The 25412-nt window shown below is 39.2% G+C and overlaps 1 protein-coding gene across 12 annotated transcripts in view; it reads left to right on the top strand.

The window, feature by feature from the left end:
- The first annotated feature begins 3612 nt into the window (after positions 1-3612).
- ZCCHC7 (zinc finger CCHC-type containing 7) overlaps positions 3613-25412 on the top strand; it is a 238958-nt gene continuing 217158 nt past the window's right edge. Inside the window, exons 1-3 of one of the 12 annotated variants that reach the window (XM_063787214.1) lie at positions 3695-3798; positions 4674-4838; positions 9461-10091. In XM_063787214.1, coding sequence (XP_063643284.1) covers positions 9482-10091 — 610 coding nt within the window. In that variant the 5' untranslated portion in view covers positions 3695-3798; positions 4674-4838; positions 9461-9481. Of the gene's footprint in view, positions 4070-4673; positions 5326-9460; positions 10092-25412 lie in introns of those variants that run through there. The other 11 variants (XM_016960376.4, XM_054657807.2, XM_016960374.4 and 8 more) reach the window with 11 other exon arrangements.

Here is a 25412-nt window from a genome sequence, read left to right as displayed (position 1 = left end):
ATTACAAACTGCTACATGTTACTGTACTGAATACTGTAGGTGACTATAACACAATAAGTATTTGTGCATCTAAACATGGAAGAGGTACAGTAAAAATATGATAAAATAATCATCATATATGCAGTCTGGTTTTGAGTGGAATGTCATTATGAAGCACATAACTATTATTTCCTATACTTGTGGCCTTCTATAAGTTTTACTTAGCCTTTCTACGCCTGTTTTCTTTTTTTGTGTGTGTGAAATTGGAACTTAAAAAATCAACTTGAAAGTGTTGGTGGGGCTGAGTGTCTCATGCCTGTAATCCTAGGACTTTGGGAGGCTGAGGTGGGGGGATCACTTGAGGCCTGGAGCCCAGAAGCTGGAGACCAGCCTGGGCAATACGGGGAGACCCTATCTCTACAAAAAAGTTTTAAAAATTTAAAAAATAATTAACTCAGCATGGTGGTGTGTGCCTTTAGTCCCAGCTACTTGGGAGGTTAATGCGGGAGCATCATTTGGGAGATAGGTTTCAGTGAGCTGTGATTACACCACTGCACTCCAGCCTGGGTGACAGAGCAAGACCCTTTCTCAAAAAAAAAAAAAAAAAAATCCACAAAGTGTTGTCGAAATTTAAAATATTATAATAGATGGACAGGAGTAATCCTGGCAATATATTTTTAAATTTTTAAAAAGGTGACATTTGTTTTACACAATACATATTACCAAAACAAATAATCTAGTCATCTGTGATGTGCTTCTATGCCTGTTTTCTTTTCTGGAAAGTGGTTCTCCAATTTTACCTTTTCATAGTACCTTGTCCTTCTCCTTCCCAGCTCCTACCCCATAATGTTAATTAAATGTTCTAATTCTTTTCCGGCCAAACTCCTAGACTATAACTGTTTTCCTAGCTAGATGCCTATCTCTATGAGATCAGTGACTTAAAAATTTACAACTTTTCTGCACTTTCTAACACCGTCTTTTAACAGATAGATGTTCAATAAACGTTGGTGAAAACAATCAAACTCACACTTGTCTTGAGGAGAATTGAAATAGGCCAATGAATTGGCAGTGTGTCATTATGAGAGGAGAAAAATAGTTCAGAGCAGTCTAAGTTACGTTAAAGGTATGCAAAAATAATTTTTTTAAAAATTAAAGATATGGGGTCTCTCATCCAGGCTGGAGTGCAGTGGTGTGATCACAGCTCAGTATGACCTTGAACTCTCAGGCTCAAGCAATCTTCTCACCTTGGCCTCCTTAGTAGCTAGGAATACAGTTGTGTGCCACCACGCCTGGCTAATTTTTACTATTTAAAATTTCTTATTGATTTTTATTTTTATAAAAAGACTTGTTTTTTTAAATTTATTTTTATATACTTTTTTAATTAAGAAAAGGATCTTATTTTAAATATAGATGGGGTCTTCTTATGTTGCCCAGGCTGGTCTCCAACTCCTGAGCTCAAGTGATCCACCTGCCTCAACCTCCCAAAGTGCTGGGATTACAGCCATGAGGCACCTTGCTTGAGCTTTAAACATTTTTGTTCAGACGGTCTCATTCTGGAGTGCAATGGTGCGATCTCGGCTCACTGCAGCCTAGACCTCCGCAGTTCAAACCTCAGCCAGGAACAGCTGGGACTCCAGGTGTGGGCCACCACGCCCTGTTATTATTATTATTTTTTTGACTCGGAGTTTCTCTCTTGCTGCCCAGGGTGGAGTGCAATGGCGCAATCTCGGCTCACTGCAACCTCCGCCTGCCGGGTTCAAGCGATTCTCCTGCCTTAACCTCAGGAGTGGCTAGGATTACAGGCATGCGCCATCACGCCCGGCTAATTTTGTATTTTTACTAGAGACGGGGTTTCGCCATGTTGGTCAGGCTGGTCTCCAACTCCTGACCTCAGGTGATCCGCCCGCCTCGGCCTCCCAAAGTGCTGGGATTACAGGCGTGAGCCACTGCGCCCAGTCGCCCAGTTAATTTTTAAATTTTTAAATTTTTTTGTAGAGACAGCGTCTTGCTATATTACCCCGGCTGGTTTCGAATTCTCGGCCTTAAGCTATCCTCCCACTTCGGGCTCCCAAACAGGTGAGAGCTACCCCATTAGCCAGGCAGGCATTCAAACTTTATCAGGCCCAGAGGGACTTGAGTATGGTACTTCAGTTAGCACCATCCCATGTAGGTGGTGGTGGGGGTGGGGGTGGGGGGTAGGGGTGTGTGGCAATTGTTTAAAGGCATTTTGTTCTTTTCTTCCCTGTACCTGCATCACCCTTTATCTTCGTGTTCCTAAAATTTGTGATAGAAAGAACAATATGTAGCCAATGGATAGCTTATGTTATTTTAGTGTCAATTCTTGGTATGTAGTTTAGCAAAAGCCTCTTCTTTTTTCCTTTAAAAATTCACTCGTGGCCGGGCGCGGTGGCTCACGCCTCTAATCCCAGCACTTTGGCAGGTCGAGGCCAGGAGTTCGAGACCAGCCTGGCCAACATGGTGAAACCCCGACTCTACTAAAAATACAAAAATTAGCTGGGCGTGGTGGCAGGCGCCTGTAATCCCAGCTACTTCGGAGGCTGAGGCAGGAGAATGGCTTGAATCTGGGAGGCGGAGGTTGCAGTGAGCCGAGATCGCGCCATTGCACTCCAGCCTGGGCAACAACTGCGAAACTCCGTCTCAGGAAAAAAAAAAAAAAAAAAAAAAACCCATAAAGAAAGAAAAAAATTCACTCGTAGCTGCTACAAGAAGTGTAATGGCTCACGCCTGTGATCTCAGTGCTTTGGGAGACAGAGGTGGGAGGATCGATACCTTTAAGCCTTGAGCTTCACAAGACAAAGAACTCAGTTGAAACTGCTGCTTATCGGATCACATATTAAGGGCAACTTGAATTGATGATCCCAGGTTGCCCTCATCAAACTTGGCCCAAATAAATTCTCCACTTATATTAACTTTGCCTCAGTTTTTCCTTTAGGTTGACAGTTATTTCTAAAGTTCTACAGATGGGTTTACCTTGTATTAAAATAAGGTGTGAGAAGGGCAAATGAAGCCAGAGGCTCCCAGCACAATCTTGCAACCTTCAGAGATTTCCAAAGGATCAGCATTAACTCCAATATTTAGCAGGAGTGCAGCTCTTCGAGATTCACAAAGTGTTAATCTGTTGCCTGGAATTCCAGAGAGTTGGAGGTGCCCAGTGTGAACTGTGTTCGGCCTAAAAGAAAAAGCGACCAGCCTAAGATCATGAGCGCAAGGGAGAAGCTTGAAGCCATGCGCTCTCAAGTACGCGTTTCCCGCTGCCCAGGTCTGCGGGCCAAGCAGCCAGCCACGCTGGCCCTCGTCATGCACGCGATCAGCTAGGCTCCCGCGCCACGTGGCACTGAGAAGGCGTCCAGCGAGCGCCAGGGAGAAGGAGGCGGAGCCCGTCCTCAACCTCGCCCGTGTCCTCATGGGGGTTGTAGTTTTCCTCGCGGGGGTAGAGGGCACAAACTCCCCGGCTTTTGCCCGGTAAATAGCATCTCCTTCGTACGAGTCATTCAAATAATAGATGCAGCCTAGGTAGCTTCAAGAGAAGATGGGAAGGGGAAGGGGGAAAGCAAGGAAGGCAAACCTAATAATTATGGGCGGGGCAGAGAACGGGTCGCACCCAGTACGCATGCGCACATCAGGCGCGGCAGGTGGGCGGGGACGGAAAGGCGGTGACTAGAGCTGTGTTGTCCCCGGAAGTGCCTTCCCTCCCGGGTCTGCGCGGACGCGGCCTCCTTACCTCATTTGTCCTCGCCCCTCCCCGTCCCTCTACGCGTTTTGGTTCCCGGTTGGTGCTTCCTGTTCGCAGCTGCGGCAGTGAGTATGTGTGTGACGGACCCCCGCCGCCCGCGGCCCGGGACCCCTGCCTACCCTCCTTCTTGCCCGCCGGGCTGTGGAACTAGCGCGTGCCCCCTCGCCGGCCTCGACGTCTCCCGTCCGTCCCTCACTCGTGGCAGGGCGCAGCTCCTGGTCCGTCACCCGCGCGCCGCCCCACGCGGCCGGGCTGCGGGTTTAGGGGGTCCGCGTCTCCCTGGCTTTCCAAGGGCTAATGCCGTGATTCTAGAGCGGCTGGGCGTCCAGGGCCTCGGTGAGGGTGGCGTGTCTGCCCTTTTTATTTCCCCGCAAGGCCCCCAGTCTTCTAGGGAAGCCAGTCAGTGAAGCGCGGAGGTCCCGGCGCGCCGAGAGAGAGTCCAGTCTTTGAGGACCGAGTAGTCCTGGGCCACCTCCCGCCTCTGCTGTCAGAAGCAGCAGCTGCAGCAGTAGAATCCAAAATTTCGGGAACTGTGACCCTTTCCTCATGTAAAACGAGTAGACTTGGACTGTGTTTACTAAGGCGCCCTTTATCCCTCCCATCCTGTGAGCGGACAGTTGCCTTCAACTTTTGGGAAGAGCTGCCGGTTCGGTGGAAAACCTGTGGCTGGGAATCAGGAGGCCTGGGTTCTAGCCGTGGCTCCCCCACGGACTCGCTGGCGATTCCAGAAAGCTCTTATTGAAGCTGAATTTAAGATGATTTCAGATTGCACAGTTGAATTAGGGGCTCCATTAGTAGGGCCTTTTTAGCTCAGTGAATAAGTTTCTCTGAGCTCGTTTCTCCAACTATAAAACGAGAGCGTTCAATTTGATGACTTTTCAGGTCCCCTCAGAAGCTCTTGACTTTGTGGTTTTCTTTTTCTTTTTAAAATTTTTTCTAGGACCGTTAGAGAAATGACTTCGTGTTTGAATAGTTAGGCTGTCGCATACAAAGACTTTTAAATGTATACTTAGGAAAGCATTATGCTTTCAAGAGAATCTGAGGATGGGGAATAAAGTCAGGAAGGATCGCAAGTGAGGATTATGTTAATATGATAATTAGCACGGTAAGAGACTGCATGACCGAAGGAAAAGGGCTAAGGGAAAGGTGAAGGAAATGTTTCCGGATAGGATTAGTTCTCATAAAAATCATGTATATATCCCAAGAAGAGCTGGGACTTAAGTGACTAAATTTAGCTTATTTTTTCCCCCCACTGAAATACTGTGCTCTGTTTGTCTTTTGTGACTTTTGTTTTACACATTTGGATTCTCCATCCCAATCAGATTTGATTCAGAGTGGCCGTCGCATTTGAAAAATGGACAGACATTTTAACCCTTTAGACAATTGTGTTTCAACTGTCCTGTCAGGGCAGCTTACTAACAGTAAGAAAAATTTTACTTTGAAAGTAAAGTGTATTCATCACATTCCAATGAAAATTGGACTGAAAATGAGGCTGTGGATTTGATTTAAATCGGCCGGAGATGGATGCGTGTGTCATCAAGAAGGAACATCTAGGGAGGCTAAAGATATTTGGAAGTAAATAAGAGCAAAAGGTCAGAATGACCAGTAGGTAGGCTGTGAGAGCAGAAGGATTGATTAAAGATTGTGTTAAGTAAATGCTGAAAGCTTAAATAAGCCTTAAGTTGTCTAGTTTAAAACAATTCAGTCAATGAATACTGCTCCCTCTTTTGAATGGTAATAGCCTTTGCAGTTATTCTATAGCTGTTTTATATTTGTTAAGGTATTTTAATTCTTAGATAAGTTTCATTTGCATGATATTTTAAGATGTTATATAGGAAACATCTTTTCTGGTCATGGGATTGATAGTCTTTGAGTACCAACTTGGGAGATTCTTAAATGGCAAACTGACAAACGTGTGTTTTCCTTACACCTAAAATGTCTCATTTAGTTTTTAAACTCTGCTGGGACATAAAATGGATATTTGTGAGGTAAATTTAGGTGTTAGAACCAATGCAAATATTGCAATGAAGGAAGGTTTTTCTTCAAAAAATCTTAATTTGAAGTTAACTTATTTGAAAATTTTATTTTGGGCCATGTGCGGTGGCTCACGCCTGTAATCCAGGCACTTTGGGAGTCCAAGTGGGGCGGATCACGAGGTCAGGAGTTCAAGACCAGCCTGGCCAACATGGTGAAACCCGTCTCTGCTAAGAATACAAAAATTACCCAGGCGTGGTGGCGCGTGCCTGTAATCCCAGCTACTTGGGAGGCGGAGGCAGGAGAATTTCTTGAACCCAGGAGGAGGAGGTTGCAGTGAGCCGAGATTGCGCCACTGCACTCTCACCTGGGGGACAGAACGATACTCCGTCTCAAGGGGGAAAAAAAGAAATTTATTTAAAAATTTTAGTGAACAGTTGGCTGAGAATCACAGAAATGTGAATCACTTCTAGCCGTGTTCTTAACCAGCTGCATAACCTTGAATAGGCTTCCTGTCTCTTTGTACTTCAGTTTCCTGATGGGAAGATTGAGGAGTCTGTATGAGATAATCTGATTTTGTTACCTAGTTAGTATACTTGGGAATCATGTACAGGGATCAAAAAGCTGAGAAAGCCTTCTGAGTCAAGGGGGTGTGTGTGTGCGTGTGCGTGTGCGTGTGTGTGTAAAAAACATACATTGTCTTCCAAGACACTTTTTAAAAGGGTAAATTAAATTCATTTGAACGTAATTAAAGCAGTAACATTAACGAAAACAACCTTAGGCAGACCTTAACCCTGGCATACATAAACTACCTAAATAAGAGAGCACGTTATGCCCAGCACAATTTTCAAGTACAGACGGTACAAAATCCTCTTAAAGGCCATAGGGGCTAAATTGTTAAATTCATTTTTCTACATTTCAGGGAAAGAGATAAATCCTTTGACCCAAGGAAGTCAGTTTTTATTATGGTTCTGTAGTTTATTTTTGGCATACATTCACAGGTGTGCCTATGGCTCTATTCTTAATCCCTTTCCTTTGGCATGGCTGCAAGAGTAGTACAAACTTGTAACTTTGTAATTTGGCTTTTTAATTTTTTCTGTGCTGCACTGGAATTATGTTTTATCTTAAGTCCACACTGGATCCTCAGGATGGATCCAGTGAGGATTTTGAAAGAAGCATAATTCCTTTGACTTCTTTTAGAATTAATTTACCTATTAAATAAAAAGGAAAGGATTCATCTTTTATTCGAATTCCTCTGAGGCTAACAATTCAATGTAAACTGATGAATGCTGTGAGCATTATTCAGACAGTCACATTCAATTTGTGTGACAGTAACAGCATAGCCACCTGAAGGACAGTGCAACAAGGGCACAGGTATATGATACCCTTTAGAAGAAAAGCATTACAGGTGGGTTTATTTATTTCTGGAAAACAAACAACTCCAGTAGGAATGTAGTACATTTTTGGCTTTTGTCCATTTGGTTTTTGGGATTAAGGAGGTTCTATTACCAGAACTACCACCACAACACCCTGGTATTTTTGGGCAGAAATTTGGGACACTAAGAAAACAACTATTTTTTATTTTATGTGTATAGCTGTTAGTGGAAGAAAGAATAAATAGGCATCATTATTGCTCTTTAGGCTGTCCCTGATTTTGGACACACGCTTATTTTTTCAGGGCTCTCATTTTAATCAGTAGTCCATCAGTACCTAATGGAAACATCTACTGTGTAGAGTTTTGGTTGCTGATGCTAGAATTTAAGACTTTGGAGTAGTCGAAAGACAACAGAGAAATTCATCTCATAATTTTTGTATTTTAAGCACATACTAGATTTATCAGGGCTGAAGAACAAATGCCCGATGGTGTAGTTCATTTATTCATTTATGAATTCAGCAAACGTTTGTAGCTGACCCCGAAAATACCAGTTACCCTGTTTGGCTTTGGTGATTCATTGTTTAGCAGAGTGCATATAGTTCCTGCCCTCCTGGGATTTGTGATCTGCGTTTCTTGGAAATTTGTATTGAATAAGTAATTATAAATGTGATGAGTGTTTTGACGTGTAAAGTACTTATGGAAGCCCATAAAAGGGGCTCTTAATTTAGCCTGGTTGCAAGTGATTTTGAGCTGAGTTTAAAAGATGAAGGCTGAGGAGGATTTAATATGCTCACAGTAGAAAGTAAAGTGTTTCACTTTACACATTTATTCCCAAAGCTGGGAGTTTTGTCTCAATATTGGGTCATTATTAAGTTTGTATTTATACATTATAAATATACATTGTAAAAATATACATTTTTGTAACTAGTACAGAGTTTTTAGACAGTCTGCTCTGTTGCCCAGGGTGAAGTGCAGTGGCATGATCTCGACTCACTGCAGCCTGTGCCTCCCAGGTTCAAGCTATTCTTGTGCCTCCACCTCCTGAGTAGCTGGGATTATAGGCGCACACCACCACACCCAGCTGATTTCTTTATTTTTAGCAGATAAGTAGTTTCACCATCTTGGCTAGGCTGGTCTCGAACTCCTGACTCAAGTGATCCACCCGCCTTGGCCTCCCAAAGTCCTGGGATTACAGGCGTGAGCCACTGCACTGGCCCACCCTTATTTTATTTTTGAGTTGGGTTCTTGCTTTGTCACGCAGGCTGGAGTACAATGGTATGAGCATAGCTCACTGTAACTTTGAACTCCTGAGCTCAAGCGGTTCTCCCACCTCAACCTCCTGAGTAGTAGCTGGGACTACAGGTTTGCACTGCCATGCCTGGCTAAGTTTTTAGTTTTAATTTTTATGGAGATGGGGTCTTACTGTGTTGCCCAGGCTGTTCTCAAACTTCTAACCTCAACGTGATCCTCCTGCCTTGGCCTCCCAAAGTGTTGGGATTATAGGCATGAGCCACTGCCAGCTCAGGCATTTTTATTTATTCTTTTGGCCAATGATCAGAGGGCCGTGCGATTAATTTGTTAATTGAGAATATACATTTACACCCAAACAGTAAACAAAATTGTTTCCTGTTATAGATTTTAGTCATAATTGAAGTAATATTCCTGTATATGCTTGAAAATATGAGCTATAGAACCAGAACCAAGGAAAAGATGAAGAATGGATAGGATAGTGAGAGCTGCTTTAAGTTTTGTTTTAACATTTTGGAAAGCAAGGGTTTTATATCCTGCGGTAGATCTCAATTTGTTTTTCGTTTACAATATACCTGTGAAATCTTACATATCATGTGCTGCATAATAGCATTTTGGTTAAAGACAGACAGTGTGACTGTGGTCCCATAGGATTTGTATACGTTTTTGCTATATCTTTTGTATGTTTAGATACCCAAATACCATTGTGTTACAGTTACTTACAGTATTTGGTACCGTTACATGCTGCATTGGTTTGTATCCTAGGAGCAATAGACCATACCATATAGCCTAGTTGTGTAGTTGACTACACCATCTAGTTTGTAAAAATCATCCTATGAAGTTTCCACGATGAAATCACAGAACAAAGCATTTCTTAGAGTGTTGACTGTGTTTCCATCAATAACTATAACTCAATTTGTCAGTAGTAATTCTCGTTGGGGAGTGGTGGGACTTACAGGAGTGGGTCCTAACAGGACTTAGAAATCCTTGGAAAAAAAGGTATTTTAATATGTCTGAGAATAGTGATGGCCTTCATATTAGCAGTTGTCACTGGCAGGTGATATTGTTACTTAAACTGGCATGATCTGAACTTTTAAAGTATATTCTGTGTACAACTTTCTCTTTTGCAGCTTCAAGGTTACTGACTTTTTATGATGTTTGGTGGCTATGAGACTATAGAAGCATACGAAGATGATCTTTATCGAGATGAGTCATCTAGTGAACTGAGTGTTGATAGTGAGGTGGAATTTCAACTCTATAGCCAAGTTCATTATGCCCAAGATCTTGATGATGTCATCAGGGAGGAAGAGCATGAAGAAAAGAACTCTGGGAATTCGGAATCTTCAAGTAGTAAACCAAATCAGAAGAAGCTAATCGTCCTTTCAGATAGTGAGGTCATCCAGCTGTCAGATGGGTCAGAGGTCATCACTTTGTCTGATGAAGACAGTATTTATAGATGTAAAGGAAAGAATGTTAGAGTTCAAGCACAAGAAAATGCCCATGGTCTTTCTTCTTCTCTTCAATCTAATGAGCTGGTTGATAAGAAATGCAAGAGTGATATTGAGAAGCCTAAATCTGAAGAGAGATCAGGTGTAATCCGAGAGGTCATGATTATAGAGGTCAGTTCAAGTGAAGAGGAAGAGAGCACCATTTCAGAAGGTGATAATGTGGAAAGCTGGATGCTACTGGGATGTGAAGTAGATGATAAAGATGATGATATCCTTCTCAACCTTGTGGGATGTGAAAACTCTGTTACTGAAGGTTAGTATCATATTGGCCATTTTGAAAGTAGTATCGTCTTTCATAAGGAGGACTGCTTTTCCTAGAGAAAAGACCAATAGGGTCTACTCCGTTTAATTCCTCACTTTTTGGTCTTGTTTTTTGGTTTGTTTCTCATGCGACTCTCTTACCAGTGGCTACTCTAATGGTGGTTTGTCTGAACGTCAGAAAGAGTATGTCAGAATACCAAAGACACTCTGCTTCTGCTGTAAGCAGATTCATAGCTGCTTCTTCCTGTTTGGCTAGAGCCAGTTCTGGACCTGAAATCTTACTTCCCCCCTCTCTCTCTGCTTGGTACCACAGGTGAGTACTCCATCCACCTCTGGCATTAGCCCTGTGCACTCATTCAGCCAACTCTGTTGGGACTGCCTCTTCCTATGGGATTTGCTTACCCAGGAGTTAGATGGCAAGCATAGGGAATGTCTGGCACACAGAATATATGGAATTAGTGTTAGGATTAGGATTTTAGGTACTCCACAGTCAGAAAGACAGGAAAATATGAAGAGCTGTAAGTCTAGAGCAGGTTATAGGGGAGAATGCAAATTTTGATAGCTACATCATCAAGGATTAAAATTTTGGTGTTAGTTTTGTCTCTGTGACATGTAGTCATCTAGTCTTAATGCTTATGCCTTCAAGAAGTTCCTTTTCATTTCCCTCCCTTTGTGCCTAATGCTCAGTCTCTTGCACTAGTTTCCTAAGTAGTCTTCTTTTATATCTACCCTGTACACTGTTGTTAAAACTGGTATTGAAATGCTCTTTTACTCATAGTACTTTATTGCTGCTCCAAAATTTTTAATGGCAGCCTGCTTCCCTAGAAATGATGACATTGAATGTAGATTGTGCTTGGAGCCCCTGGGATTGGCAAATGTTCTTTTAAGAAGCCAGATAGAAAATATTTTAGGATTCCATGCCATGTGATATCTTAACTACTCAACTTGGCCCTTGTGGGAAAGCAGCCTTAAATAATACCTATAGAAATGGGGGTGGCTGTTCTCAGTAAAGCCCTACTTACAAAAACAGGTGGCTGGCTCAGGCTGTAGTTTGCAAACCCTGAGAACTTGACAGCAAAACGAAAAGAGAGAATAGTAGTTAGGACATAGAACAGAATCGCGTAAAGTTTTTTCCATATAGGTGAGCTCTGATAATGTTTGTAGGTAGAAAGAAAGAAACTTGTGAAGGAGAGACTAAACCTGTTTGATGGATTGGGTTGGGGGCCAGGTTAGAGATAGGATCAGGTGTATGTGTTGTTGAATTATTCCTAAAAAGGAAGAGAGACACTAGTAATTGCTAAATCATCAAATATTTGTAGAGGTAGAGGAGAAAGAATAAATTCAGATGGATTGAGGCAGATGAGAGAACATATGGGGATGTGTTTGATTTTCTTAGGAAAATGAAAGCAGAAGTGGGAGAGGGCGGGGGATAATTGGAAGCTTAGAATGTGGAAGGGATGTTTAAGTGCTGTGGGGAATACTTTGAGGCAGTGGTTACCAGTATTTTGAAGATGACAACCTGTTTAACTTTGAAACAATTTGTGGACCACCCATGGTTGTAGTTATGATTTTAGTATTCAATTGAGAAAATGCATATTAGAAAGAAGCTACTACTCTTAGATGACTTTGTGTTTTATTAATCACAACATTGATATGTGAGAAATGGTGTTTATAATGCGTTGCTCTAGGTACCCATTAAGGTAACTAATTCTGCAGTTTCCCAGGAGGCTGAAGGCTCTTAAGTTGGAAATCATTGCACTTTAATGAATCAACAGTAAGAGAATAAAGGATTGTTTAGAAGTAGTATTCAGTCAAAATTAAAATGATGTGAACTTGTAGTGAACTCACTTTGAAGGATTCCATAACTTTATCCAGTAATACTTGTCAGCTTGGAGCAAGATGACAGAAACAAAATGATCTTGGGTTAGGCGTAACACTATAGAAGGCCAAAATAAGCATTTAGCTTATTCTTTCTCTAAATTACCTTTTCCTGAGATCACACCTAGTTTCATTAATCACTTCTGTATTTATGGTCATCAGATTGTCATCTCCTTAACCATTTTGTTGATTTCAAATTCTCTGTGTACATCTACAGAATATTTCCATTTGGGTATCTTACTGTCTCACATTTGACATACTGAAAAGAAAGCTTGATAACTTGAAAAAAAGCTTAATATCTTTCCTTTGAAACAACTCCCTGCTGCTTTCTGTTTGCACTAGAGAATCTACAGACATGCTAAAGTTGATGGCACAATGTGGATAGGTTGGGAAAAACATGAATTAGGTGCTGGATTTAGTGAAGAAATCGAACTGTGCCATATTTGGCAAACGATGGTGATGAGAAAGTAGAGAGAACCTTGGATTTGTTTTCTGTTTTAGCCAAATAGAATTAAATTCTGAATTTTTGAAAATTAATTTACTTGACTCTTATAAACTCTTACAAATACTCAAATATATATTCTCCATTTTATTTCCTTGATCCACTAATGCTGTAATCCTGTTTCTTTCCAATTAATAAACAACATATTTAGTACTGATGCCCATTTAAGTGTGTTGTTACTCTGTAATCACTATCCCTTTCATAAAACTATCTGGGGATAGATTGGTTCATATAATCTTTAGAGAGAAGATTTTTTTCATTTCTGTAAAAGTGTAGAGAAAATCTCAAGTACTTTAGAAATGCCTATTGTTAAACAGTATCCATAACTATTTTGTGTTCTGTTTCCTTGACCTCACTCAAGAAAAAAACAAAATATCTCCCAGAATTATGGCATACTGAAAACTGCAGTATGACATAAAAGAAAAGACTACAGGCTCCTTGAGGTTGGGTCTTTTCCATACTCATAAACCTGCTTATAATAATATTTAGAGTAATTTCTTGGCACATATATTACCTGCTTTCTCATCAATTGCTAAATCATCAAACATTTATTGAGCATCTCCTCTATGTAGGGTATAAGTAATGCTGAAGTAGTACTCGTGACTTACAGTGGTAAAAGACTTAAGTTTTAGGCCGAAAGCAGTGGCTCACGCCTGTAATCCCAACACTTTGAGAGGCCGAGGCGGGTGGATCACCTGAGGTCAGGAGTTCGAGACCAGCCTGGCCAACATGGCGAAACCCCGTCTCTACTAAAAATAAATAAATTAGCTGGGAGTGGTGGCAGGCATCTGTAATCCCAGCTACTTGGGAGGCTAAGGCAGGAGAATTGCTTGACCCAGGAGGTGGAGGTTGCAGTGAGCTGAGATTGCACCATTGCACTCCAGCCTGGGTGATGGAGTGAGACTGTCTCAAAAAAAAAAAAAAAAAAAAGATAAGTTTTAGCCTTGAATGACATAGTGTTTCACTAAAGAGACAGAATATAGGAAGCTAAGTAATTTACGGAATTCTCTCCTTTTTTTTTTTTTTTTTTTTTTTTTTGTTATAGCAGTGGGGTCTTGCCCTATAAATAGAGCAAGGCTAGTTTGGAACTCCTGGGCTTGTGTGGTCCTCCCACCTTAGCCTTCAGAGTAGCTGGGAGTGCAGGTGTGAACGCAGCTTTGAAATCTCAATTTTTTTTTTTTTTTTGAGACAGAGTCTCGCTCTGTCGCCCAGGCTGGAGTGCAATGGCATGATCTCGGCTCACTGCAAGCTGCGCCTCCCGGATTCACGCCATTCTCCTGCCTCAGCCTCCCAAGTAGCTGGGACTACAGGCACCTGCCACCACGCCTGGCTAATTTTTTGTATTTTTTTTAGTAGAGACGGGGTTTCGCAGTGTTAGCCAGGATGGTCGCGATCTCCTGACCTCGTGATCCGCCTGCCTCGGCCTCCCAAAGTGCTGGGATTACAGGCGTGAGCCACTGCGCCTGGCCAGAAATCTCTTAACCATGGGAGTTAAGTCTCAAAATTCTGGTGATACAAGTGGTTGAAACTTAAAACTTTGTTTAAAAAATAGGATTAGTGAATTTGAGATAATTCATAAGTCTGTGAAAGACAATAAATACATACATATTTTACATTTACTATTACTAAATTTGTAGTAAATTTGAGTACAGCACTACCTCTTTATCTGTGAAAACTTCAGACTCTCCCCTATTACTTTAATTTCAGTGAGACATTATTATATTAAAAAAATGGCCAGGCCCGGTGGCTCACGCCTGTAATCCCAGCACTTTGGGAGGCCGAGGCAGGTGGATCACGAGGTCAGGAGATCGAGACCAGCCTGGCTAACACGGTGAAACCCCGTCTCTACTAAAAATACAAAAAATTAGCCGGGCGTGGTGGCGGACGCCTGTAGTCCCAGCTACTCAGGAGGCTGAGGCAGGAGAATGGTGTGAACCTGGGAGGCAGAGTTTGCAGTGAGCCGAGATAGCGCCACTGCACTCCAGCCTGGGTGATAGAGCGAGACTCTGTCAAAAAAAAAAAAAGAAAAGAAAAATACAGGCCGGGCATGGTGGCTCCACCTGTAATCCCAGCATTTTGGGAGGCTGAGGTGGGTGGATCACTTGAGGTCAGGAGTTCGAGACCAGCCTGGCCAACATGGTGAAACCCCGTCTCTACTAAAAATGCAAAATTAGCCGGGCATTCTGGCAAGCATCTGTAATCCCAGCTACTTGGGAGGCTGAGGAAGGAGAATTGCTTCAACCTGGGAGGCTGAGGTTGCAGTGAGCCGAGATCGTGCAACTGCACTCAAGCCTAGGCGACAGAGTGAGACTCTGTCTCAAAAAAAAAAAGAAAAAAAAGAAAATGGGCTTACACATTTGTTTTGCTCTACTGACAGTTAATACCACAACTCAGAGGCATTTTTTTTCCTTTCTATTCTTCTTCTAAATGTTCAACACTTTTCTGATTTTGTGATTTGAGGTTGTTGATTAGCTTCCTGAGGCTCCATTGAGACTGTATATACGTGACACTTAACAGTCTAGCCTTCCTCGGTGCATATAGATATATGATGGTGGTTTTGCCTGTAGTAAATTCATGTCAAAACATAGGCTTTCAGTGCCTATTACATATGACTTTCAGCTCTCTCTACTGAGGGATGTAGGAGTTTATTTCTAAGGTCTGAGCCTCTTTTCCTTTACTTCCTTTATTCTTTCCTAAGCCTTCTTTATAAAAACTATGCATGTTCTATCGTTTGTTTTCCTTCTTGATTCCCGCCCCTTCCTTTTTTTTTAATTATCCCCAGCAGGAGTGACTTGTGATTCTCATATATTAGAAAGGCAGATCTCCTGGTGGAAGAAAAGATGCACCGAAGGAAGTCAGCATATTTAGTAATTTGTGAGGGGGATGTCAAGTTTGGAAAGGATTGTTATGTAAGACAACCAAATGATGACATGTGACAATAAAGCCAGAATAGCTACTTATTTTCCTGGTTAGGGAAGGGATATTATTAGTTCTAGGAGTAACTGCTAGCTCTTTCTTATACTTTTTTTATTGTGGAAATATAAAAATATACAAAAATAAAATGTTATAATTGACTTCAGTGTCCGATAAACCAGCTTCAACAGTTACCAATTTATGTCTAATCTTTCCTATCTATAACTCTGTGCCCCTGTTATTTTGAAGCTAATCAGACATCAAGTCATTCATATATGTATGTATGTGTATGTGTGTGTATACACATCATGTGTGCCCATGTGCGTATGCATGTATACACATTTGTATACAAGTGCACACTCATGTTTGTCCCTCAGTGTCTGTGGGGGATTGGTTCTAGGACTTCTCATGGATACCAAAATCTATGGATGCTCAAGTCCCTGATATAAAATTGTGGAATATTTGCATATAACCTATTTACATCCTCTCGTATACTTTTAAGTCCGGGGTGTCCAATCTTTTGGCTTCCATGGGCCACATTGGAAGAATTGTCTTGGGCCACACATAAAAAACACTAATACTAACAGTAGCCGATGAGCTAAAAAAAAATTACCAGCTGGACACGGTGGCTCACGCCTGTAATCCCGGCACTTTGGGAGGCCGAGGCGGGCGGATCACGAGGTCTGGAGTTCGAGACTAGCCTGACCAACATGGTGAAACCCCGTCTCTTCTAAAAATACAAAAATTAGCCCAGTGTGGTGGTGCGCACCTGTAATCCCAGCCTCAGAGGCTGAGGCAGGAGAACCGCTTGAACCTGGGAGACGGAGGTTGCAGTGAGCCGAGATCGTGCCACTGCATTCCAGCCTGGGCGACAGAGTGAGAGAGACTCTGTCTCAGAAAAAAATTAACAAAACAATCTCATATTGTTTTAAGAAAGTTTACGAATTTGTGTTGGGCCACATTCAAAAGCCTTCATGGCTGTGAGTTGGACAAGTCATCTCTGGATTACTTAACATACCCATACAATGTAAATACCATGTAAATAACTGTTATATTGTATTTAAGGAGTAATAATGAGAAGAAAAATATACACGTTAAGTAGAGATGCAATTTTTTTTGGTCTGGAATATTTTCTTTTTTCTTTTTTTTTTTGAGACACAGTCTTGCTCTGTCGCCCAGGGTGGATTGCAGTGGTGCAGTCTTGGCTCACTGCAACCTCTGCCACCTGGGTTCAAGCAATTCTTCCACCTCAGCTTCCTGAATAGCTGCGAATGCAGGTACCTGCCACCATGCTTGGCTAATTTTTGTATTTTTATTTTTTATTTTTTTTAAATTTTAAAATTTTAAAATTTTTATTTATTTTCTGAGACGGAGTCTCGCTGTGTCACCCAGCCTGGAGTGCGGTGGCGTTATCTTGGCTCACTGCAAACTCCACCTCCCAGGTTCAAGTGATTCTTCCACCTCAGCCTTCCGAGTAGCTGGGATTACAGGCACGAGCACCACGCCCAGCTAATTTTTGTATTTTTAGTAGAAACGGGGTTTCACCATGTTGGCCAGGCTGGTCTTGAACTCCTGACCTCAGGTGATCTGCCCACCTTGGCCTCCCAAAGTGCCAGAATTACAGGCGTGAGCCACCGTGCCTGGCCAGTTATTGTATTTTTAGTAGAGTTGGGGTTTCAGCATGTTGGCTAGACTGGTCTTGAACTCCTGGCCTCAAGTGATCCACCGGCCTTGGCCTCCCAAAGTGGTAGGATTACAGGTGTGAGCCACCGTGCCCGACTGAAACGTACTACATATATATGTATATATTTAATCATATTACCATAGGTAAACAAATTCCCGGTAATTCTTTCATCATCACATACCCAGCTAGTGTTCAGATTTCCTACACTGGCTCCTAATTTTTTTTTCTTACAGATTATTTGAATTCGATCCAATCCAGGTATTGTAATTGGCTGTTAAACTTAAGTATCCTTTAATGTATAGGTTCCCCTTAATCTCTTCCTTGTTTTAATTTCTTGTAATTTGTTGTAATACCTAGATTCTTTGTCTTCTAGAATTTCCAATGGTCTGAATTTTATAGTATTGCTTAACATGTTCTACTGTCCTCTGTCTTTCCTGTGATTTGGTAGTTAGATCTAGAAGCTTGATTAAATTCAGATTTTCTCTCTGTTGTTACATCATTAGTTTGACACACAGGTTCATTTGTTTCACTTTGCTTTTGATAGTTATTTTTTGGAATTATCTTTTAAAAATTTGGTTTTCTTTTATAATCATGTAAAATGTTTATAAGGTTCCAGATTCAAATCAGCAAAACATGATAAAATCTATCCAGAGAAGGCAAACCTTCTGTCCAGTCGCCATCCTGTTCCTGCCCTTCCCCTTATGAGTAATCATTAAGAGAAAATTGTTGGTTTGTCCTTACATGTGTATATCTTTGTACACTCTTGCCCTTGTTTTTTGTTGGTTGTTTTTTGCTGTTGTTGTTTTATTTTTTGAGACGGAGTTTCGCTCTTGTTGCCCAGGCTGGAGTGCAGCAGTGCAATCTCAGCTCACCGCAACTTCCGCCTCCCGGGTTCAAGTGATTCTTCTGCCTCAGCCTCCCGAGTAGCTAGGATTACAGGCATGTGCCACCATGCCCGGCTAATTTTTGTATTTTTAGTAGAGATGGGGGTTTCTCCATGCTGGTCAGGCTGGCCTCAAACTCCCGACCTCAGGTGATCCACCCACCTCGGCCTCCCAAAGTGCTAGGATTACAGGCATGAGCCACCACACCTGGCCCTCTTTCTTAATAAATAGTGGCATACTATCTACTCTTTTCTCTAACCTTATTTTTTTCTCTTAGCCGTATATCCTGGCGATCAATCCGTAGTCCTATGTAAAGATATTTAATATTTCTTATTTCTAGGACTATGAACTATTTTTGTATCTTCTACACTAATCTGAGCTGGGCACATTAGGCTTGTAATAAATACTTTTTGAAAGTGAATGAATAGTAATTTAAAATAGTTGATGAATAATGCACTTGTTACAGTCTTAAAATATATTTTAAACAAATAAATAATTGTCTAATTCCACTTTCAGAAGAAATAAGTTCTTATTCCTGTTTGTAATTTTTTTTATCATTTGGTAATTTTGAAATATTTAGGTTTAGCAAAAAATTAATAGGCTCAGGTTTTAAAAAGAAAAATGCCTTCTGCAAAAGGAAGAATATGGTATTTTTAAGAGTTGAAGAAACCATATTAGTTCCTGGTTTATGACTGTTATGGTATAGAATTTTGTGTCAATGTAGAGCTCCTTCAGTATGTGTAATTTGGCACACAACCCCTTTAGTTCGTCAGCATTTGGCACATCGGGGATACCTAACAAATCGTAGGTAAATTTGTTTATTTATTTATTTTTTCCCTTAGGTAAATTTATTTGCAGTTCTGCCTTTGTGTATAGAGTAGAGCTCTTTACATAGTATTATTTAAAGTGAAATAATTGCTTGACTAAGGTAAATGGCTTTTGAAACTGAAGTAAAATTATGGCTTCAACACTTATGGCAGAAAGTGTTTTAACTATTTTGTGTTAAATCCCTTTTTCTCCCAAAACTATACACACAGAAGTTTTGGATATAATTTCAAAGGATGAAGAACTCATCTAGAGGCCATTGTTGAATTCCTGGCATTCATTAGGCACTCAACCAAGACTGGATATCTAATTAAAATTTGAATAGAGTGGGTTACCTATTTGAATTTTAGGTTTTCTAGTAAATCATTTTGTTTGATCTAGGTCTTTACATATGTGTTTTTTTTGTTTGTTTTTCTTTTCCTGTGTGGATTAGTTTCTACCTTGCCTGGCTGATATATCTACTTACCTCTCAGTTCTTAGTTTGAAAGGTCACTTCTGAATGAGGTGTAATGGTCATAGGTTCTCAATTAATGGTTGTTATTGGGTCTGTTACAGCTGTGCAGTTGGCCAACTTTGACTTTGGGTAACTTAATTTCTTTATTGGTAAAAAATACATTTTATTTTATTAAAGTCATAAAAATGAGATATTGGGTAGGCTTAATGTCACAGGAAAATATTTTGATAAAAGTCTTCATAGTTACATGATAGGTTCATGATCATTGTGGCAAACATGAGCTTATAGCTTCCACTTTTTTGTTGTTGTTTGTTGTTGTTGTTTTTTTTCAGACAGGGTGTCTCTCTCCCACCCCACCCCTGCCCCACCTGCAATCTCTCTCTCTCTGTCTTGCTCTCACCCAGGCAGGAGTACAGTATTGCAGTCATGGCTCACTGTAGCCTTGACCTCCCGGGCTGAAGTGATCCTCCTACCTCAACCTCCCAGGTAGCTGAGACTGCAGATGTGGGCCACCATGCCCTGCAAATTTTTTGTATGGAGTTAGATGGAGTTTCACCATTTTGCCCATGTTCACCATGTTGCTCATGTTGCTGGTCTTGAACTCTTGGCTCAAGCGAGCTGCCCACCTCAGCCTCCCAAAGTGCTGGGATTTACAGATGTGAGTCACCGCCCTGGCCCCACTTGATTTTTTTGTTTTGTGTTGTTTTGTTTTGTAGAGACAGTGTCTCACCATGTTGCCTACCCTTGTCTTTAACTCCTGAGCTCAAGCTCCCACCTTGGCCTCCCAAAGTGTTGTGCTTACAGGCATGAGCCACCGAGCCTGGCCCCAAGTTGCTTTTGAACAACATGTCTCTAGTATGGTGCTATCCTTAAAGAAATTTAATTTGGTGACATTTTATGATCTGCTAGTTTATGACATTGAGCTTAATTCTGAAATCTTAAAATCTTTCCAAATATTACTTACTGGGTGCTTACAACGTACAAGCCACTGTACCATTAAGGTATTGGGATTCAAAAATTGCCATGTACTTTTTGCCTTTAGAAATCCTAAAATGCATGACAGTATGGAAAGTTCACTGTAAAACCAGAGTTAAATGCATTTCTACAAATATATGAGATGCTCCAGCAGAATACGTAATCATTCCAGGTGAATGCAGTAGATTTTTAAAAAAGATTAAAAAGTAGATAGGCAAAGTACAAGACTGAATTGAAAAGGAACCCTTTGAATTTGAGTTTTGAAAAATGGGTAGGACTTGAAGTTCAGGTTAAATGCAGCTAAAAATAGAAGGTGAAGCCCTTAGTAGAAACTGAAGACTGTATGTGCCATTCATGTTTATATGTGGCTGGATGTGATGAAATGTTTTAATAGTATATCTTTTTAGAAGCCACCTCTGCCTAAACAAGAAAGGATTGTTTATGTTTTGTATATGTTCAGAATACTGTTGGAAGATTTCTTAGTCATAATTTTATTTCATTGCTTTCTGCCTGTTTTTTGTGTACATACCTCCTTTTTTCTTTTAAAATTTATTGGACCAGAGGTTAGTCAAAGGACCTGACCAGCTGTTTAACGTGTATTTTGTGCAGGGCTGTTCAAAGTAGAGCAGGTCTTAAGGTACAACTTTCACTCCTCATAGTTATGTTCTTCCTTATAATCTTTTAACATAGGAAAGGATCATTATTTTGTTAGTTTGGAAACAATACATTAAACTTTGCCTTCAGTAACTTCTCAGATCATTAAGGTGGTGTTTTTTCCCCTCCTTTGGCATTCATCGTCTTAATTTCAGTAGTTTCTTGAGACATTTTATACCCTAACAGGTCATAAGAGTGTATTGCCATGTGACATACTTCTCATTAATGTATAGTTTAATTTCTGCCTTATAATTGAAAAATGGCCACATGCTAGAATTCCAGTCACCAGGAGCATCAAGGAGCTCCCTCTCTGATGTTTTCAGCTTTTGTAAGCCTGTACTGCACAGTTCCTAAAGCTGCTTTTGAACTGTGTCTTTAGTTGTAGCATGTCACCTTACACTTAACTATTGTTAGGGCATCTTTTTATTTAATTTCTAATTAGCATAATGACTTGAGCTGTGTTATTCACTGTTCCATGGTGAAGTTGTCATAGGGAGAGAAGAAATAAAAATGTTCAGTTTCAACTTTACTTGTGAATGGAGCGAGGTTTGAAGAAAGCTTTTTATGGCCATTGTTCAGCAGAATGAAAATCTCATTAGAAACCCCAGAAATCCCATGCAGCTTTGGGTTGGATTTTAATAACATTTTGGAATGTTGATATTGTATATCACTAATTTCTGTGATTTCACTGTAGATCAGCAACATAGGGATGCAGTCTTCCAAAGTTAATTTATGACTTTTAATCTAAATTCATTTACAGTTTTCTTTTCAACAATGTTAAGTATCCAGGGAGAGAATTAAATTTTACTTTAAAAAAATACATTTCTTTTAGTAACTGATTTGATCTTCATGTAAGATATACCAAATTCATTGGAAACTGCTTAAACAGAAATACCATGATATGTATTTATTGAACTAATGACTTAGTTTAGTTGCCATTAAAATGTTACTCACCTTATCTACAGGTTTGTATTTTTTTTTTTTTTTTTTAGAATGGAAAAGCATAAAATTAGATGGGCAACATTTTCTTCCTTGTCAGAAGAGCTTGAATCCTGATGTCTTTTTAAGTGAAGAATGTTTATATATAATTTTCTTGTAGCTTTTGTTTATTATAAAAATAATTATTGCATATAGTGATCACTTATCTAAGAAGATAAGTATGATTTATATAGACAGTATATTTTTATGGTCAGAAAGTAAATTTGATGTGAGCTACATATGATTAGACAGTAAAACTTTTTTCCAAAGAAATATAGAATGGAGAACATTTAATCATTATTTCCCCTTCTTAGAGTAGAGGCTGTTCAGATAATTCATATTCTGTAAGTAGGAGATCCTGTTTTTAAGACTTTACTAAATTTAATTTCAAAGTAATAATCTCTTATAAATGCTTCCTTGGTGGTTAAGACTTATTAATGAAGCAAAAGTATGGACTTCATGGAAGTTTTCAGCCTAACGTTTTAAATCTCTTCATTATTATTTATCTTTGTTTCGTTATAAATTAAAGATACTGGCATGGTTAACTTTTGGCATTTTGAGTTACTTGCCAGATATTTGTTGATTGTGCAAATAGTTAAGAAATAAATATTTTAATTGGGCATCCACCATGTATTATGTCACATTTTCTTTTTAAATCATATGCTTAAGAATACCTAAAGGAGTATGACTTGCTTTTTAGTTTGAATCTTGATCTAACAACATTGGTTCTGGATGGAGATGTAATTCTAGAGATAAAAATTATTTCTGTTGTATAGATTTGGATTCTAAATGTAATAATTATTTTAAAGTGGATCTTGTCTGCTAAATGTATAGCTTTTATTTCTATAACAAATTCTTACCTTAGAATTCCAACTTTTGTCAGTTTTGAAAATTAGTTTATTGTGGACTTGAGAGCATCTGTTCTTAATCTCATGTTTTGCAAACACATTTTAAGGGAAGACAGCATAAATCTGTGATAGTGAAAATCATTTGTACTTCCCCTCCCTCGCTTTTGCTTAAATATACAATTAACTTATAACCACCTCAGTGTGAAAGAATGGATGTTAAGTAGCTTAAGAGGTATTTATTAAGGGAAAATATTTTTATTGGCAGTTCCCTTAAGTCATATTTGTTTTGTAACTAAATAGTGCTTGCAACAGAATTATCTATCATAGGGAGGGAAAGCTCCAACTCTTGAAAACTTTTCAATACTTTTTCTATATTGGTAGTTAATGAGAATTCTTAAGATAGGAAATAGACTGGTTATGACTGGTAATATGATATTGCTAATGTAATACAAATTATGCTTTAAAAAAGCCAGGTGAGGAATTCAGGATTTGGAAGAATATGACATACATATACATTTAACTAAAGAAAGGAGATTTTCTTTAAAGAGAAGATGTGCAACCACAATCAATCCTGTAAGTTAGTCCTTAATCCTGTACTAGCCAGTTTTTAGTATTAAATGGTCTGATTTAACATAAATGAACTTTTGTCAATGGTTTTATTTAGAAATAGCATTACTTCCTACTTTTAAGGAGGATTTTAATTGCTAATAAAAATTCGTTGTTCTGATAAGAACTTGAAAGACATCCTTACTCCCATATAATTGAGTATTTTGCTCTTCATTCAACACCTCAGCCCTTTTGGTTTGCTTAAAAAATGATACAAATTTTGTGGGAGAATAAATATAACTTAAATATTGCTGTAAATGTGTTGTATAATCATATTTTAGCCTGGTATTATTGGTTCTTCTGTGTATGAAATACTTTTAAACGTTCAAAATATTCTATTTAAAAGTTTCTGGATAGGTGAGTGGTAGAGATCCATCAGGTACTTACTTGGTTGTGGAATATTTGTGTTCTTGATGCCATGACATTTTAAAGTTGTATTAATCCCTTTATTTTTCTGTTTGAGATGATTCAGTTTGGGAGGTTTTATTATCAGATTTAACAGAAGAAACCTAAGTGTTGTACCACAGGTCATCTAATTTTCAAACCATGTTGGTTAGTTAAACTGACTTTGGTGTATAATTATGTACCGGGTAGTCAGAGGAGTTCAAGTCGATTGCAATTCAACTCTGTGATTGTGCCACCAGTTAGGTTAACATCAGCAGTGAAGGGCCTTCATTGTGTTAAATTTTTAAATTCTGTTAAGATTATTTAAACATAGAAGGAGATAGGTTTGTGAAGCAAATTTCTAAAGCAGTAATAAGCAAAGAGAATCTTTTCTTCCTCTTCTTTTAGATATATCACATACATGTGTATTTTGATTAAAAGGAAAAAATTTAATGCTTATAGTATAATGCGCATACTTATTTCTTATTTTTAGAATTTATTAAAACTAATAAAATTTGTTTGGAAATCTCAAAAGATCTTTAGTAGTATACCTGCAACCTCAGCAGTCCCTTTTTATCCATACAGATTCTCTGCCTATTGTGGCCGTTTGCTCTAATTTAAATTTCCCATGGCTTTCGGTTGCAGACTTGGTTTTCTGCAAGAGTGCCCATGCTTACATGGTCATATATTCTTGGTGACTTTTCCACTTTTTCTTTTTTGTTATTTTGTTGATTGCTAAAGAAAAAGGGGAATTTTTTTTTTTAAATTTGTTTCTTTGTTTTGATCTTTCTTCCTTAGCCCATCTATTTGTGTGTTCTTTTGTTTTGCAGATTGGAAAGAATTATTGTGTGGTACTTAGATCCATGGGGACTAGCAGGGGAAAACTAATTTTGTTCTTGGTTTTGTTTTCTTAATAACAGAAGCAATTTAATTTTTGAGCCATTGAGAAGCTGAAAAGATATGTTAGCGTTATGCATGAAATTGATGGGAAATTATTAATCCTGAAAATTTGTATTCATGGTCACTTTATTGTTGGAATAAAAATGTTATTTTATAGTGTAACCAAGTTAATACTAGAAATACTAATTAACAGTAAGTGGTACTGTTATAAATCTTTAATTTAAATATTATTGTATATTAAATAGTTGTTTACAAGAAATCTGTTGTAATCTGATAATGTGATTTCTCTTACATTCAATTTTGTGGTCCACAGTGTGTATATATTCAAATAAGCATATGAACATGCCTTTGATGGTGGACACATTTTTACTTTGACCAGATCTTAAGAGTTTGCTTTTTCTTGGCAAAACTTGCATACTTTCAAATGTGAGGAATTTTGTTTTATGACGTAACTTTGTACTGCTGAATTTAAGTCCTTGAAGTGCTATGGCAATTTAGTTATTGTTAGAAGTCAAAAGTAGAGGTCTCTATTCCCAACATCTCCCCAAAATATTTTTTCATTAATATTCACAGGCTTTAAAATATCAAATTATTGTGATCAAAGCTACTTCTGTTTTACAGTTGTTTTGTGAGGCTGGTGTCATACAGTAACATTTAACTGAATTTTGTATTTGCTAAATTAACATAAAATAATAAAGAGATCCTTTTTACCATTTAAAAAATTCTAATAATTTCCTAATCAGGAAAAATGATGTTATGATATACTGTTAATAGGCTAAAAAAAACCTTGTAATGTTGATACATAGGGAAAAGAGTAATTTTGATAGT

The sequence above is a fragment of the Pan troglodytes genome, chromosome 11 (assembly GCF_028858775.2).
Source record: "Pan troglodytes isolate AG18354 chromosome 11, NHGRI_mPanTro3-v2.0_pri, whole genome shotgun sequence".
NCBI lineage: Eukaryota > Metazoa > Chordata > Mammalia > Primates > Hominidae > Pan > Pan troglodytes.
Note: the sequence above shows the minus strand (reverse complement) of the source record. Positions and strands in the feature narration are given on the sequence as shown.